We start from the raw sequence: 14619 nt of genomic DNA, 5'->3' as shown, positions 1-14619 counted from the left end.
CTTGACCAATACCACCTGATGTGGTGGGAGACAACTTCTCAATCAAAGCCCCAGATGAGCTTTGAAGTAGAAAAGTGAAAGGAAGATAAGAGCCTGTGATTAAATATTGTGTTACAGCACTAGAAACTACAGTTTGCCAGTCTGCCACAACTTACTATCACACCCAATTGGACCATCACAAATTACGATATTTAATACTTTTATCCTTGGAATGCTACATACTTAGCAATATTCCAAAGTTACTCCCTTTCTTCTTCATTTCCTCCTGCTATATGATTGTAATTTTTAGATGGAAGAGAAAATAAACTTCATCCAAACATAAAAGGAAGTAAGTAGAGATACTCCTCCCTTTCTAATGACTAAAAAAAGAGAAGGTTGTCATCGCAAGGAATATATAACTTTTTTCATATTTCTGTGAAGTTTTTGAGATCTCACTTTACTGCAGTTTGACTTTTGACGCATCACTGAAGAAATAACATACACGTGGAATTCAAATGCAATATATTATATAAAACCACAAAACCTGAATAACCTCATACCTCTGAAACACTTGGAACTCTTGAAGCCTTCATCTTCTGTGCAAGTTCCACGCTATTTTCAACAACAGAGCCCTAAGTTATGGGTAAAATAAGGGGAAGCCTTTAATATACAGTAGACAATTAACACACAAAAGTAGGTATAAATTTACCGGTGGAGAAGCATTCGGACAGGAAATTATATCCTCCTTTGCTTCCCTGAATTTGCATTACTGCTTCTATCCTCTACTACAGCTTCTACCTATGAGGCTGGACAATTCTTACAAATGGTTTGAGTTTGTCAAACCATTCATCCCACCTTTTAGTGAGTCTCCTTTTCCCAAAACAACTATTTGCTTTGGCATGTGTCACGTTAATGTCCAAGAACTAGTTTCTCTGCTATTCAGCAAATGAACAGGAAAATGAAACAGACTGTTCCTGTTCAATTTCAATCTGCTGAGCATCTAATTCTCTTGCATGGACACTCTCTTGCCATTTCACCACAAAGCTTAGACATCAGAGAAGCCCCAGCTATTTCATGATTTAGTTCTAACAGTACTTTTGTCTCTAACCAGACAGTGAGGCTTGGATTTTTAAAACAGCTAGGGGAGCTGCCCACCCGGTAATGAAGACTTCTTATGGACACTGAGTAGCTGTCTCCCTTAGACAATCCTAGTTTGTGAAAAATTGTTGAACTTCTTAATGTTACTGTTTGGACAGATGAAGATATGTTGTGTGTGTAACTACATGGCTAACATTTCAGTTTTCCATATCTAAGCTCTCAAAAGATTTGATTTCACCGACGTTTGACTTTTTTTTTTTAAAAAAAAGTTAATAAATAGAAGATTATTTCTTATTCCCAGTCTATGCTCTATGGCTCAAAACAAAGTTCTAGTCACGGTAAACGAAACAATAGCAGAAGGACCTGTGACTTGAAAACTGATTATTTACTGAAAATTTACACCATGCAGCAGACATGTTTGAGTTACCTCCATGCAGACTCTCCTAGAGTCTGGAAGGATGTACACATGATAGTGCTTTCCAAGTTCACAAGGGTAATTGGTTTTAAGTGACTCTGAACTGTGTCAATTGTGTACCTCATTAGCGCAACACACAGGATCTGTTTGGATCAAGCTGGTTTTTGTAGAGCCATTAATGTGTCTGTGCAAGTGGTACACTGTACAATGACACTTTAATTAACAACCCAGAGAGCTGAGAAACACAGTGCAGACAGTTGATTGGTCCTGTTAGAATATGCCCTAAGACTATGAAAGTCGAAGCTTGTAAACTGTGGGGGATAGCAAGCAATTCTGAGGGAGTCACACAGATATCGCTGTATATCCCTGTGTTGTATCCCTCAACTATGTGCAGCACTATGCTATCGTACACTGCCTGGGACATTCCAGTCCTGTGTTGCTAAAAGAATGAGCGTTCTCGATTATTAATTCTACAAATAGTCCATACTGAGACATAGGTAGTCTTTCTTGCTTCAACATGCACGAGCAAAATATGTAAAACTTACTGCCATCTGTATTGTACTAAGGTCCGGAAAAGATACTTTCTTGTCTGCTTGAGCTGCGCGCTGCCTTGGTTTGGGTGTTGGTTTCTGTAATAAAACACAGTTGAAGACCATTTATTGCCATATTCTAACCATCTTATTTTACAGTAAATTTTGAGGGATCCTAATTTTTCCTCAAAGCCAAATCTAGCTGCACTAAATTGAATTCTAAACAGGCAAGATGATGTATACGTTCTTTGAGTAAGTCCCCCCCAAATGAAGATACGTTTCAGAATTCAGCCATGGCTATAAAACTCTACAGAACATCTATGAGCAGTCAGACTCGCAATGCGAGTTCCAGGTGAGAAATAACTGTAGGACTGAAGTCAGTGGTATCATATACGTGGCAGAATGATTTGTTATTATTGTTTATGGAGTGCTTGATTCCTTTTCTTGTTCTGTAGCTTACCATATCTTTGACACCTTTCCTCATCCCACTCCCTTTGGAGAATTTTAATGCAGAAACAGAAAAGAGACTGGTAACAGTTGCAAAATTAGCAAAACGATCTAGAAATATTTCTGTCATGATAAGACAAAAGGCAAAAAAGAATAAAGAAAAAGTGGTTTATTGCTCTTTATGTTTTACTCTCGATGAAGGTAGAAATTATCCTCTATTTCCAGTGATTTTTATACACACCAAAAAAATTCCTTACGCTACATTTAATTTATGAGTGATTTTTAAGAAGCTATCGGGTATCTTAGCACCATGCTCCAGGCACCAGAGTAACAGAGAGTGTGGTGCAGATACACCTGTGTGTCTGTACCTATGGCTTGGGTCTTGCTGCTTGAGGATTCTTTTGACTCAAAGCTACCCCAGCTGACTGAGTTCTGTCTGAGTTTCTCAGAGGCCACAGAAATAATAGCTGATTTCATAAATTTCAACCATAGTTCTGAAATTGCACAAGCATATGACTACATTTTATGTAAGATGTCTACATTGGAAAGAGAATTAATAAGCATTAAATTTATAGGGAAGACACTGGGTGTTAGTTATTTCTCTACTCTTTCTCATCACCCTTTTACTAATCAGTTATCTACCATTATAAAAGACTTTTAAAAGTTTTGGACACAAGAAAGATTTCACTTTCCAAAGGAAGTCGAAGATGGTGGTTATATGAAGTATTTGTACTACGCATTATTTTACAGTAAGAACAAATCTTGGTCATCAGGGAAGAACTAAATGACCTGCTGTAATAGGTCTTTTATATTTCTTAACTTTTATGAGTTTGGTAAATTACTTACTGCCACTGATGAAATAAAAGAAGGAGACGGGGCTGGAGTCTGCATTTTTTCCTCTGCTAGTAATTTAGTTGCCATTGATTTCTCATTTTGAATGTAATTCACTAAGTCTGTAGCCATTGTTGATCCACTTGGTGGTAGGTAGACAAACTTCCATTTTAATTCGACTGTGATGGCACCAGTAGCACATCTTTCAGGATCTGTTAGTTCAAAAGTACCTGAAAGTAAAATGCAGATCTTGTCTAAATCATCTCATTCTATACATATACAAGAAAATGCAATGCAAAACTGAATGGGATTAAGGAATTACATAACTTAATAGTCCTCATTTTAGAAGAAAAAATAGTGTCAAAATATTGTGTTTTGTAGATCCAAATATATCCAATATAACACAGTGGACATTCAAAAATACAGGACTTAGAAGGGACAGAATTACTGTGTTTGTTCAAGATGTCTTGTGGGTTTCTCAAATAATCCAACACCAGATAACTAATTCTTATCGACATCTTTCAAAAGATCCAACTAAAACACTTCCATGTTTTACTCATACTTACTTTTTTTTTTTTTAAATAAAAAGGGTTTAAAAATCTGTGAGCTAAATCTTTATCAAAGAAGAAACACCCTAAATTCACTTGCAATTTTTCTCATGCTATCCATTTATATGGAATAATTACAGAATCGTATTTTTAAATTTTCATGAATGTCTTATAGTTGACAACAAAATAATCGTTAAGCAGCTTTTATATTATAAACACCACAGGAAATTTGTAACTGATATCAACTTGCAGTGAGCAGTTGATGGACTGAAGGCAGGGCTGCTATTCCCACAATAGCAAAATGGGCTGATGGAAACCTCATGAAGTCCAAGAAAGGCAAATGCAAAATCCTGCATTGGCCCAGGAATAGCCCCAAGTAGCAGTACAGGCCGGGAGGTGACTGGCCACAAGCAGCCTTGCAGAAAAAGAGCTGGCCCTGTTTGATAAAAATAATACAAGCCAGCCAAGCTGGGCCTTTGCAGCAAAGAATGCCAGCTGCACCCTGGCCTGTATTACCAAGAACGCAGTCAAGCAGCTCCAGGGAAGTTGCATGCTTTCTCCAAGAGCTTCAGGGCACAGAAGAGGCCAAAAGAAGATCTGTTTAACCTTCAGAAGAGGAGGCTCAGAGGGGTCTTACTGACACCTAGCAGGAGAGTGTGGAAAAGACAGAACCAGAGGTGCACAGCGGAAGGAGTACAGGCAACAGACACAAGCTGAAACATGGGAAATCCCAGCTCTGTAAAGAAAACATTCTTATTATGAGGGTGATCAAACATCGGGATGTGTTGACCAGGCAGGTACTAGATCTCTGTCCTTTTAGATATTCAAAATTTAATTTGGCAAAGTCCTGAGCAATTTGCTTGAACCGGCTCAGGACATTGTACTAGATCATATCAGGAGTTCCAGTCAACGATGATTCTAAGATTCCAAGTGTAGCTCTTGATCTGTTTTTTCCCCAAAGAGGCTGATTTCTCATGTCAATTTTCTAATTTTACATGTACATTAACCAAAACTAGAAAAGGAAACTAATTAGAAAAAAATGAAGCCGTGCAGAGAAAGAACTCATGTTATAAATTAGCCATACCCGCCCTGAAATTAAGTGGAAGTAGCAACACCAGAAGAAAAGGAGGTGGAAGAAAATATGTATACGCCAGGAAACATTTTTTATCATTAGAACATAAAAAAGGACCAGTAAAAGAAGATAAAAAATATTTCCAGGTTACTTTGGAACCAGAGAGAAACACTTGATGTTTTTTTCAAGAGTTATTTCAAGACAACTACTATTTTTGTTTACAGATATCTTGTCAGTTATGAAAGCAGTAAGTTTTGAAAGTCAACTTTCAGCCACCCCTTCCCACCTGATATTAAGACTACCAGGGTATTTCTACCTAATAACCAAAGATACTCATAATATAGTAGTGTGAGAAATACAACTGGTAAATTTGGTAGGCTTTTCTCTTCCTCAGGCCTGTAATGTTGCATGGGGTTGTTGTGACCCAAGTGCAGGAGCTGTCACTTGGCCTTGTTGAACCTCATACCATTGGCCTCGGCCCATTGATCCAGCCTGTCCAGACCCCTCTGAAGAGCCTTTCTTTAGTTTGGTTCTTACAGAGATTTAAAGATATACAAAACAGGAAGGGAAGATTTTAATTTTAAAGAGGTCTAATTCTTACCTGAGATAGATCTGTCATGTGCTAAAGAAATAAGAGGCACATTGGCTTTCCCCACATAAGCACCTTCTTCCGTTTCACCATCATCAAATACATAAAAGGTTAAGGATTCTGACTTTAGGTATCGGTCTAAATCTGCATTCATTGGCACTTGGAAACACATATGGTCATCTATTTGTGGGTTGCTGCTGCTAGGGATGATGGGAGTATCATGGTCTGCAAAATCAAAGAACTTGTAGACAACATAAGGATTTGGCTGAAGATGTTTTTTTCGGGATTGTAGATTGTTACAACATTTTATTGTAATGTGGAGCTCATTTAGATTGCCATCTGTTGAAGTGCTGACTTGGGCAGTTCTGAGAATCTGCTGCTTTAAATGAAAAAGAAGTTAAATTAAAACCATTAGAATTCTTATGTTGGCGAACTCTAAGAACTATATAAATAGAACAAATCACCGAGTATTTCAACGACAGTCCAACTACTGTTTAATTTTATATGTCAAAATATTACTTGTTCTATAAATTCAATGACATCTCTCTTGGGTTGTTGATATAAGGAAATAAGAGGTTAATCCTTTCAGGTCTGTGATTGTTTGCTTTATTCTTCTAAAGTTTTATGATCTACTTGTCATTTGATTATCTACGAAGCAGTGAAGATCACAGTTTTAAGAGTGACTCATATATAGTGCCACTTTAAAGTTACGGATTCTGATCTTGACAGCTATTCTGTACCAAGACATTTTTTTAAACTGTAGTCCCTTCTATCTATGTACTTCTCTATAACTAAAGCTGCACCGCAGATACCTCTAGCTTTTTCCTCCTCCAAAACCTTTACCTACATAAACAATTTACAAAAATTAGAAATCAGAACGTGAAGAGTAATAATAAATGTTTAAAGTAAATTTAAAAACTTCAATGATATCACAATTTTTGGAATTACCTATCGTGGCTTGTACATACTGTGGAATGTATAGCTGGCAAACTGGGAAATTAATTTTAATAAAAATTAAAAAGAAGAAAAAAACCAACACAACTATCTTAATGAGTAATCCCCATCTATATTGACCTTAAAAGGCTCTCCTTTTTTACTGTAATATGTCACAGCTCTTTTCATTAATTGTACATAATTATCTTGCTTGTGGAAGCCAGAGTTCTGTCTTCTGGCATATGGGGGAACATGTATCAATTTGATTTTGGTGATAAAATGTTAAATATTTGGATTAAATAATCCACACTGAAATAGTTACTGAGAAAACCAAACATGACAGCTTAAGTCCTTAATATGCAACCTCAAGACTACTATTTCTGGCTACATACAGAACAGGGAAAAGAAAATTATAGCAGTTTATGTGCAGTTCATGTTGCCATGATTTGTGCCTGCTACACAGGACAGAAAATTTTATATGTATGTTTAACTAGTGAAAGCTTGAGTTTTGGAATGCACAACTGAAGCTACTTTTGCAGCTGCAGATTGACAGAACCCTTAACAAAATGTAACCATCTGCTGTAGCTATACGACTTCTAGATTCTGCCATGAAACATTTCAGGAAACTGCAGTGTTTCAAATAGCTCTGTAGAAGCTGTTCTTCATTTCTGCCATTTTTCCTATTTTATTTCCTCCTGTATAATCAGCGTATTTCAGTTGCCATGTTTCAATTTGCAATTTTACAATAATTACAACAAAATGCTCTGTCCCACAGGCCTTACCTTTCAACTGTGCTTGTATTGGTAACACAGCTAGAAATAACATAATCAGAAATGGAGAAAACTAAATAACAGATTTTGGGATGTAGCAACTGCCAGAGTTTGTGAGTCAGTTGAAAATACCTTTGATTCTTTTAAAAATCAGATTTAAAACAAATGTTACAATGTTATCAAAAACAAAGTTATTCTGAAAAATGCCTACGCTGACCTTCAATAGAATTCATACACTGAACATACTTCTCAGATTACATCATGGAATCCATTGAGATTCTAGTATAATATAAATTTACATTAAGGAATAATATAAAACATTAAAGTTAATCCAAACTTACAGTAATTCAAACACCTATAGCTAAAAAAATGCCCATTAGAAACTCTTAAGTGCTTTAATTTATACATTTCAACCTGATTGTTTTTAGTTCTCAAAAAATTGTTCAAGATGTCTGAAAGCTCCTTGTTCTGTTACCCTTATTTAAACATGATCATACAGTGCATTATATTATCAAAATTATCTTCATTATCCAGTTTAAAAAAAGGAAAAAAACCAACAAACTTGAAATCATTTCAACTTCATAATACTCAAACATTAAGATCTTTGAGACCTTTCAGAACTGCTTCACCTGTTATAGTGATCTGACACCCGGTTGGTTTAAAATTCACGAATACTATACTGGAACAAAATGTTAACAAAATCTGGCATTTACAGGTTAAGAAAATTAAATATAATAATTCCAAATATTCTAGTGACAATTTCAGACTTTGCGTCTTCAGGAAAGCTATAATTCAACTGGTTCTTTATCTTTTTATACAAAACCCGTGTCATTCAACTGCTAAAGATAGTTTCCAGTTCAAGAACATTTAACTTTGTTAACCTTGAACATACAAGACTTGAAGTAAACTATTTGAACTGAAAAAGTTAATTTTGAACAGGTTATTCTATCAAAACCATGAAGTACAAACCCAAACATACCTGGGATGGTTGTTCACGCCCCCTGAAGTTGGATGTTATATACCCCAGAGCCTTTGACCTCTCTTTGTAGAGATTAATAGCTTGATCCATGGGAACTCGTAACCCGATCCAGTATTCTATGGTACCATAATTTTGAATGTTTTCTTTGATTCCTAAGGAATAAGTACATATGGGATTGCATTAATTTTCTTTTCAACATTAAAGTACTGAAGTCAAAAGCCTGGAAATGTCACAAATTAAAGACTCGTTATCTTGTGAGTAGGCATTATGACAATGTTTGTGACATGACATGTGCAGTTCTATTGGAAACAGAAATAACTCCTCCTCTGGCTCTACATGTATGACCCAAAACCAAAACACGACCATTTTTTCATATTGCAATCTGCAATATTTACTGTCCAAGCTATATAGCCAAGTTAAGGTCATTATTTTAATCTCTTTAAGGCAAATAAATCTTAGGACAATTTTGTATGTCAACAGTTGGAAATGTCCCATAAAGTGGTATGGAATTTAAGTCACTGGCAAAAATGGCACTTTATAATGGCTTATTAAACCACATTTTTGACAAAAGCGGGCAGTTTGAGGTCTCTGAACATACTGATCTGTCAAAATACTTCTAAAAGAAAAAGTACTTCTTAAAAAAGGCTTGTCCAGTCTATCTTAAGATCGTTTTAAAACAAAAAGTTAAATGAAAAGGAAAAAAAATGCACAAAAGCTAAACCAACTCCCCCATAGATTATGCTGTTCTCTGCAATATTGTTAACTGTAATCACCATCATTCGCACCTTTTTGATGCCTTATGACAATTATATGAAGACCTCTGACTTACCAGTTTAAATTACAACCACTGCAACCATTTCCTTCCTTTATTTGTCGGTAAGGAATGAGGGGATATATTTATGACACCTGGGCCAGATATAAAGCAGTGACGTTTGACAGTCTTCTAATGCTGAAATGTTTTTGTTTTTAACGTATATTGTGCCAAACAGAGAAATTGCATATGCAAAAGTAGAATAATTTAATTTCATTTAAATATATTACAAGACCACTGAAATTACTGTATGCTTCACAGTTGAAGGAGGGCCCCCTTGTATCAGTAACAGTCTCAGAGGTGAAAAACTTGCATTAAACAACTAAAACACAACTAACAGTATATAATAAAAAAAAAAGAAAAATAATATCAGTCTTATTTTAAAATATCTTTTCTAGAGTATTCATTGAGAAATTCTACCATATGACTAGTACTACAATGCAATCATGCTCTACTAACTACATTCTCCATGTTGGTTAATTCTGTTGAGTTAGGTGATGCTATCCTTTATTAAAATTCTTTACATGAGCAGTAGTAACACTTTGCAAGTAACCTTGTATACAAGAGAAAGAATCACTTGCTATTTTCAGACAAGATTTTCTAATGCCATTTTCAGCACGTCACGTACTTCTAATGTTGTCACGTACTTCAGGATCACTATACTAACACCATCTTTGTCCTCAGCCATTATGGCCACCATTGCACCTGTCAGAGCTTTCCCACAACTGTCAGTAGAATCATCAGAACACACTGCACATCCAAGAGGAAATACCACGTTGTCTAAAGCTTTTTTTTTTTCTTTTGTAGTAGTAATGCATGAATTTATTTTTGGCCAACTACACATTACTTGTGACTTAAAATACCGCATCAAATAGAATACTTTTTGATGTGTTAATTACCAACTAAATTTGCTGTGCTGTAGATCTTCCCATTGTTTTCCAGGATTTCATGGAACTTCAGTTGACACGAAGCAACTGTTTCATAATCTGTGCCATATGCATGATGAACCTCAAGATTGATACTGTTTTGCTGTATGTAGTGCAAGAAGCAGTCATCAGCCTGCACAAGATACTGAGAAGTGAAGTCGTATGAAGGGGTACGCCCATAAACTACTGGGGTTATCTGAAGTTCGAAGTCATAGAACGCATAAGTACAAAAAGTTGCAGGTTCATGGTCACCGAAAGCGTGCATAGCACCAGAAGAGAAGATCAGTTTGCCAATATGAATTTCAAAAAGGTTCTCTCCTCTTTTTAAATGTAAAGTTTCATCGAATTCATCCACTGGATCACCTGGTAATATTTCTGGTCTGGATTTATGTGGTTTTGTACCATAGGCAATATCTCGTAGTTGGGCTGCAACACATAAAACAGAATAGAGCTACAATATGATCTTCTTGTTCAAAAATCCGGTATAATTAGTGACTGAGTAGAGAGGAAAAAGGCATAATTAAATTATATCAACAACATTACTTTCTTAAAGGTATGACCAAAAAAGAAATCACACATCGAAAATCATACATCTACTGCTGATTTAGCACACTGACAACAATCAAGAATACCTCCACAATGGAGCTGCTTCAATATACATGAAAATAGACTTAAGATACATATTTTTGTAGACTTGAACTAAATTTGCCAGGGAAAGAAAGAATACATCTGACTTTCAACCTGTGTAGTACCTTGAGTGAACAGGAACTATCAGCAAAGACCTTTACCTGTTGCCTGGCCTCACAGGTGGTAAACGGTGAACAAATTAAAATACACGCTTACAGAATTAGGACATAAACCATGACACAGTCCTTAGTACAGGGGATGCAACTTGGACACAAAATATGAAAATTGTTATGACACTGGGGTTCATAAAGTATCCTATTTCAGGCTTCCTATGCACCTTTTACACACCGAAGCCATTAAGACAACATTTTAATTTCATCATATTGAAATATTCCATAGGTGTTTTACACCATGACTTTGGGATTTTTAGCAACAGATAAAATGATTTTGTAATGATAGGACAGCAAAATAAAAGGTTGACCATAAATGTACAATTTCTTTTTAAAAAAAATAAATCTAAGTTTGGTAGTAATATTCAGCAATAGCTGCAGCATAAATGGCTTTGTTGAATTTTGTTTAATTAATGACTTTCCCATTTAAGTCAATGAAACAGCACACAGATAATTTTCCATGAAAGAACTGACTTTTCTACTAGTTTTAGGAATGAAAAAGTGTTTCAACTGAAGAACAATAATTTGCAAGAGACAAAACATTAGAAATAATTAGAGAAGAATATACTTTAAAGATACCTTCTAGTTTTCTGATGCGTGCAGCTCTAATATCAAGAAGATGGACATACTGCTCCAGTTTTAACTCATAGTCTTTCTGTAGACTTTCCATCTTTTGTGTCACTGCTTCTACTTCAGTCTGAAAAAAAAAAAACCCCACATGTAAAAAGGAGTTTTGAGACTTGTCTGCGCTGATGCTGCACATGCTTTTGGCTACAAATTAAAATACAGTTTGATTTCAGGAAAGAATATTTAGAGTACACAAAAATAGCAGCAATTTTTAAGTCAGTAATACAGCAATCAGTTCGAATTTCAGCAAAATCTAAAAAACATTATTAAGAAAAACAGACTAGCTACTCTTTCAGGACAATGTTCCTAATAGTTTCTTTAATGGTTTTGTTATTTTAAACTTAGATTAATTGAATGAAAAATCAAAACATGACCTGCAATAATCCAGCACAAGAGAGCAAAAGCAGAGCGTTGCGGAAAAGGAAGCTTATTTGATAAGTATACTTACTATTTTTCCTGTGAGGACCTGATAAGAGCTCAGAGATAATCCCAAGAAGGCATAGTTTGAGGGCTCTGATCAAGGCGAGTTAAAAGACTGAAGTTATAGTCATTTGGATCCCATGCTTTTTAAACAATATTTTCAAAAGTAAATCTCATGTTAGGTTACCTATAAACAGACTGGCTTTGTTACTGAATTTGCATGTCTTAATTCTTACAAGTTTCAGTGCTACCGATGCTAAAATATCATTATCAGGTTATTTTCCACTGTGAGTAGAGTTTAGTACCTGGTAATCTTTGTTAATTTTGTGCTGCACAATTAACATATTCCTTGTCTTTTCAAGTTCTTGCACTGTCTCCGCATGTGTTAATTGCAGCTCCCGCATGGAGTGTTCTATATCTTTATGGATATCATCATCTACTTTTTCCAAAAACATAAGGTCCCCATTCTTCTGCTGCTTTCGAACCTGGAGCAAATTTGAAAAATTACTAGAACAAACTTCTACAAAATATTTGGATTCATTTGCACCTGGTTAAATGTAACGCTGGGATATAATTTTGGATCAACAATAAGACAGTAAGGATAACTTTGTAAATTTTAAGCATGGGGTAACACAAAAAGTAGGAATGAGGTAGACCACTAAGTGTGGGATTGTATTCAGTAATGTTATCTTGTAATTATCAGGAACCAATTAAAATGTATGAGATATTCAGAAGCAATCACTCCTGTCTATCCAATGAAAACATAAAACCCTTAACATATTTGCCTTTTATATAAATAATATCCCTTCTGCAGTGAATGCACAAACCCTTAATTATTATTCTCAAGTCTATATTGCTTCTGTTATAAATACTGGGGGTTTAATTTTCATCTAGGGTTTTGTTTGTTCGGGTTTTTTGCTTTCTTTTTTTCATTATCATTATAGAATTATCATTTGCATTTCAGTAGCAGAAAAAGCTTCTATTGAAAAAGATTCTATTGACAGTAAACACTTCCTCAAGAAAATGAAATGTAAGTCACTGAACAGTGGAAACATAAAGCAAACTTAATTTTTCACTGGTTTCTTCCCCCCATCCCCACTTCGTTTTCAATTTCACTGTAAACAATAAAATTACAACTTATCCGCAAGAGGAAAAAAAAAAAAAAAAAAAAAAGAGAACATTGTCTGGGTATTTTTGGTTTTCTGTTTTAATAAACAAAGAGAAAGTGCTACACATCACTGTATCTCATTTTAGAACTTCCATACTTATAGTATACTCCCACAAATTACAGAATAAACAAAAATGATTTTTAATAAATATTATAAAAAGAACAAGATGGCATGATAAGTCATTTAGCTGACAAAAAAAATAAGTTTTTCTAAAAAATGCTTGTGAATCCGGCTTAATTCACTTTTGATGTTACCATGAATTATCTATATAACCCGAGTCTTCATCCTAGCAATTTTTTCATCTTCCCTTCTACTTCACTGTAACTAAAAAATGACAAAAGCCCATGTACGAGCTTGAAGCATTAACTACTAAAAGATGCACAAAAAAAATCAGCCCTTTAAAAGACCCCTGGCATTGCGTATAAAACATGTAACGATCAACCGAGTGTTTAAAAACAAGAAAAAAAAAAGAATAAATTCCAAATATATAGCATCATAGAATGTTTTGGGTTAGAAGGGACCTTAAAGATCATCTAGTTCCAAGCTCCCATATGGATCATTCTTTGTAAGTTACCTTTATAAGCAAGAGGGCTTCATTGAGTTCTGCCACATCAATATCACTTTCCTGAAACAGAAATACTTAATGAAAAGGTGTTATCAGATGTGAATGAATATCGAAGAAATACATTCAGAATAACAAGATGCATTCTCACTAGACATGACATTTTGCTTGATATCATGAATAAATAAACAGTTATATTTCTGTATTCTTTTACTTTCAAGAGGTATTTGCACTATGCATAAAACATAGAATGGGGTTTTTTGCTTATATTCTAAATGGAAATAGAGTTCACCTTGGTCAGAAACTTCATGCGATTTTTCAGTTCATCTAGTTGTTGCTTATGTTCCAGGCAGCATAACTGCAGGTCTTTGTTCTCTTGCATCAGCTTTTCCTTTTGGTCTTAACATAGAAAAAGAACAAAATATTCTACTTAATGCAACATAATTATAAAAATTATAAACTTGCTTTTGCATATTAACTTACGCATGAGAATTTCGTTTTAAAACGTAGAAACTAATTTATAGGTAAACCTTTGGTATTAACAAATCAAAGAGAGGGATAGAAAATTACTCCTCTCTGATCTCGTATAAGTGTATGGATTAAAAAAGCAAAACATTCTTGCTTTCATTAAAAGGTATCATACAGTGTCAAAAAACCTATGCTTTGTGTATTTCTAAATAGAAAGATATGCCCAACTAAGTGAACTTTCTGTTTTGGGGGGCAGGAGGGAAGAGGGGAGTAGAAAGGATATAAAACTCTTTGTCACTCTGAATGACTAAACACAAACTTATCAGTAGAAGTTTACACAGATTTTACACAAATACCCACTAATGCATAGCTACATCCAAATGATTTCTCAATAAGATGAGAGAAAAAACCTAAGGATTAGGTGAAATAATTTAGTTATAACAACACACCTTCTTTTGCATGGAAAAGTTTTAAAAGCAAGCCTCTCAAAATCATTGAGGTTTCCAAGGAACAAGAGTACTCTCTCACTCTTCCCCCTTGGCCAAACTCCTTACTCTCTTGATAAACATCTCATCTCCTGCCAGTTTTTCCTGTGTTTTTTGAAAGTCCCAAAGTTATAGTCTCATACCATGTACTTAACTACTATGA

At 35.0% G+C, this 14619-nt stretch overlaps 1 protein-coding gene across 1 annotated transcript in view; it reads right to left on the bottom strand.

Moving 5' to 3' along the window:
• RPGRIP1L (RPGRIP1-like) overlaps positions 1-14619 on the bottom strand; it is a 71595-nt gene that overhangs the window by 29565 nt on the left and 27411 nt on the right. Inside the window, exons 10-18 of the mRNA XM_009885058.1 lie at positions 13796-13902; positions 13516-13566; positions 12078-12257; positions 11305-11422; positions 9902-10354; positions 8202-8343; positions 5522-5904; positions 3316-3530; positions 2038-2121 (exon numbers count right to left, since the gene is read on the bottom strand). Coding sequence (XP_009883360.1) covers positions 2038-2121; positions 3316-3530; positions 5522-5904; positions 8202-8343; positions 9902-10354; positions 11305-11422; positions 12078-12257; positions 13516-13566; positions 13796-13902 — 1733 coding nt within the window. The remainder of the gene's footprint in view (positions 1-2037; positions 2122-3315; positions 3531-5521; positions 5905-8201; positions 8344-9901; positions 10355-11304; positions 11423-12077; positions 12258-13515; positions 13567-13795; positions 13903-14619) is intronic.

The sequence above is a fragment of the Charadrius vociferus genome, unplaced genomic scaffold (assembly GCF_000708025.1).
Source record: "Charadrius vociferus isolate BGI_N301 unplaced genomic scaffold, ASM70802v2 scaffold475, whole genome shotgun sequence".
Classification (NCBI taxonomy): domain Eukaryota; kingdom Metazoa; phylum Chordata; class Aves; order Charadriiformes; family Charadriidae; genus Charadrius; species Charadrius vociferus.
The sequence above is the reverse complement of the archived record's forward strand: the minus strand, read 5'-3'. Positions and strand labels throughout refer to the sequence as shown.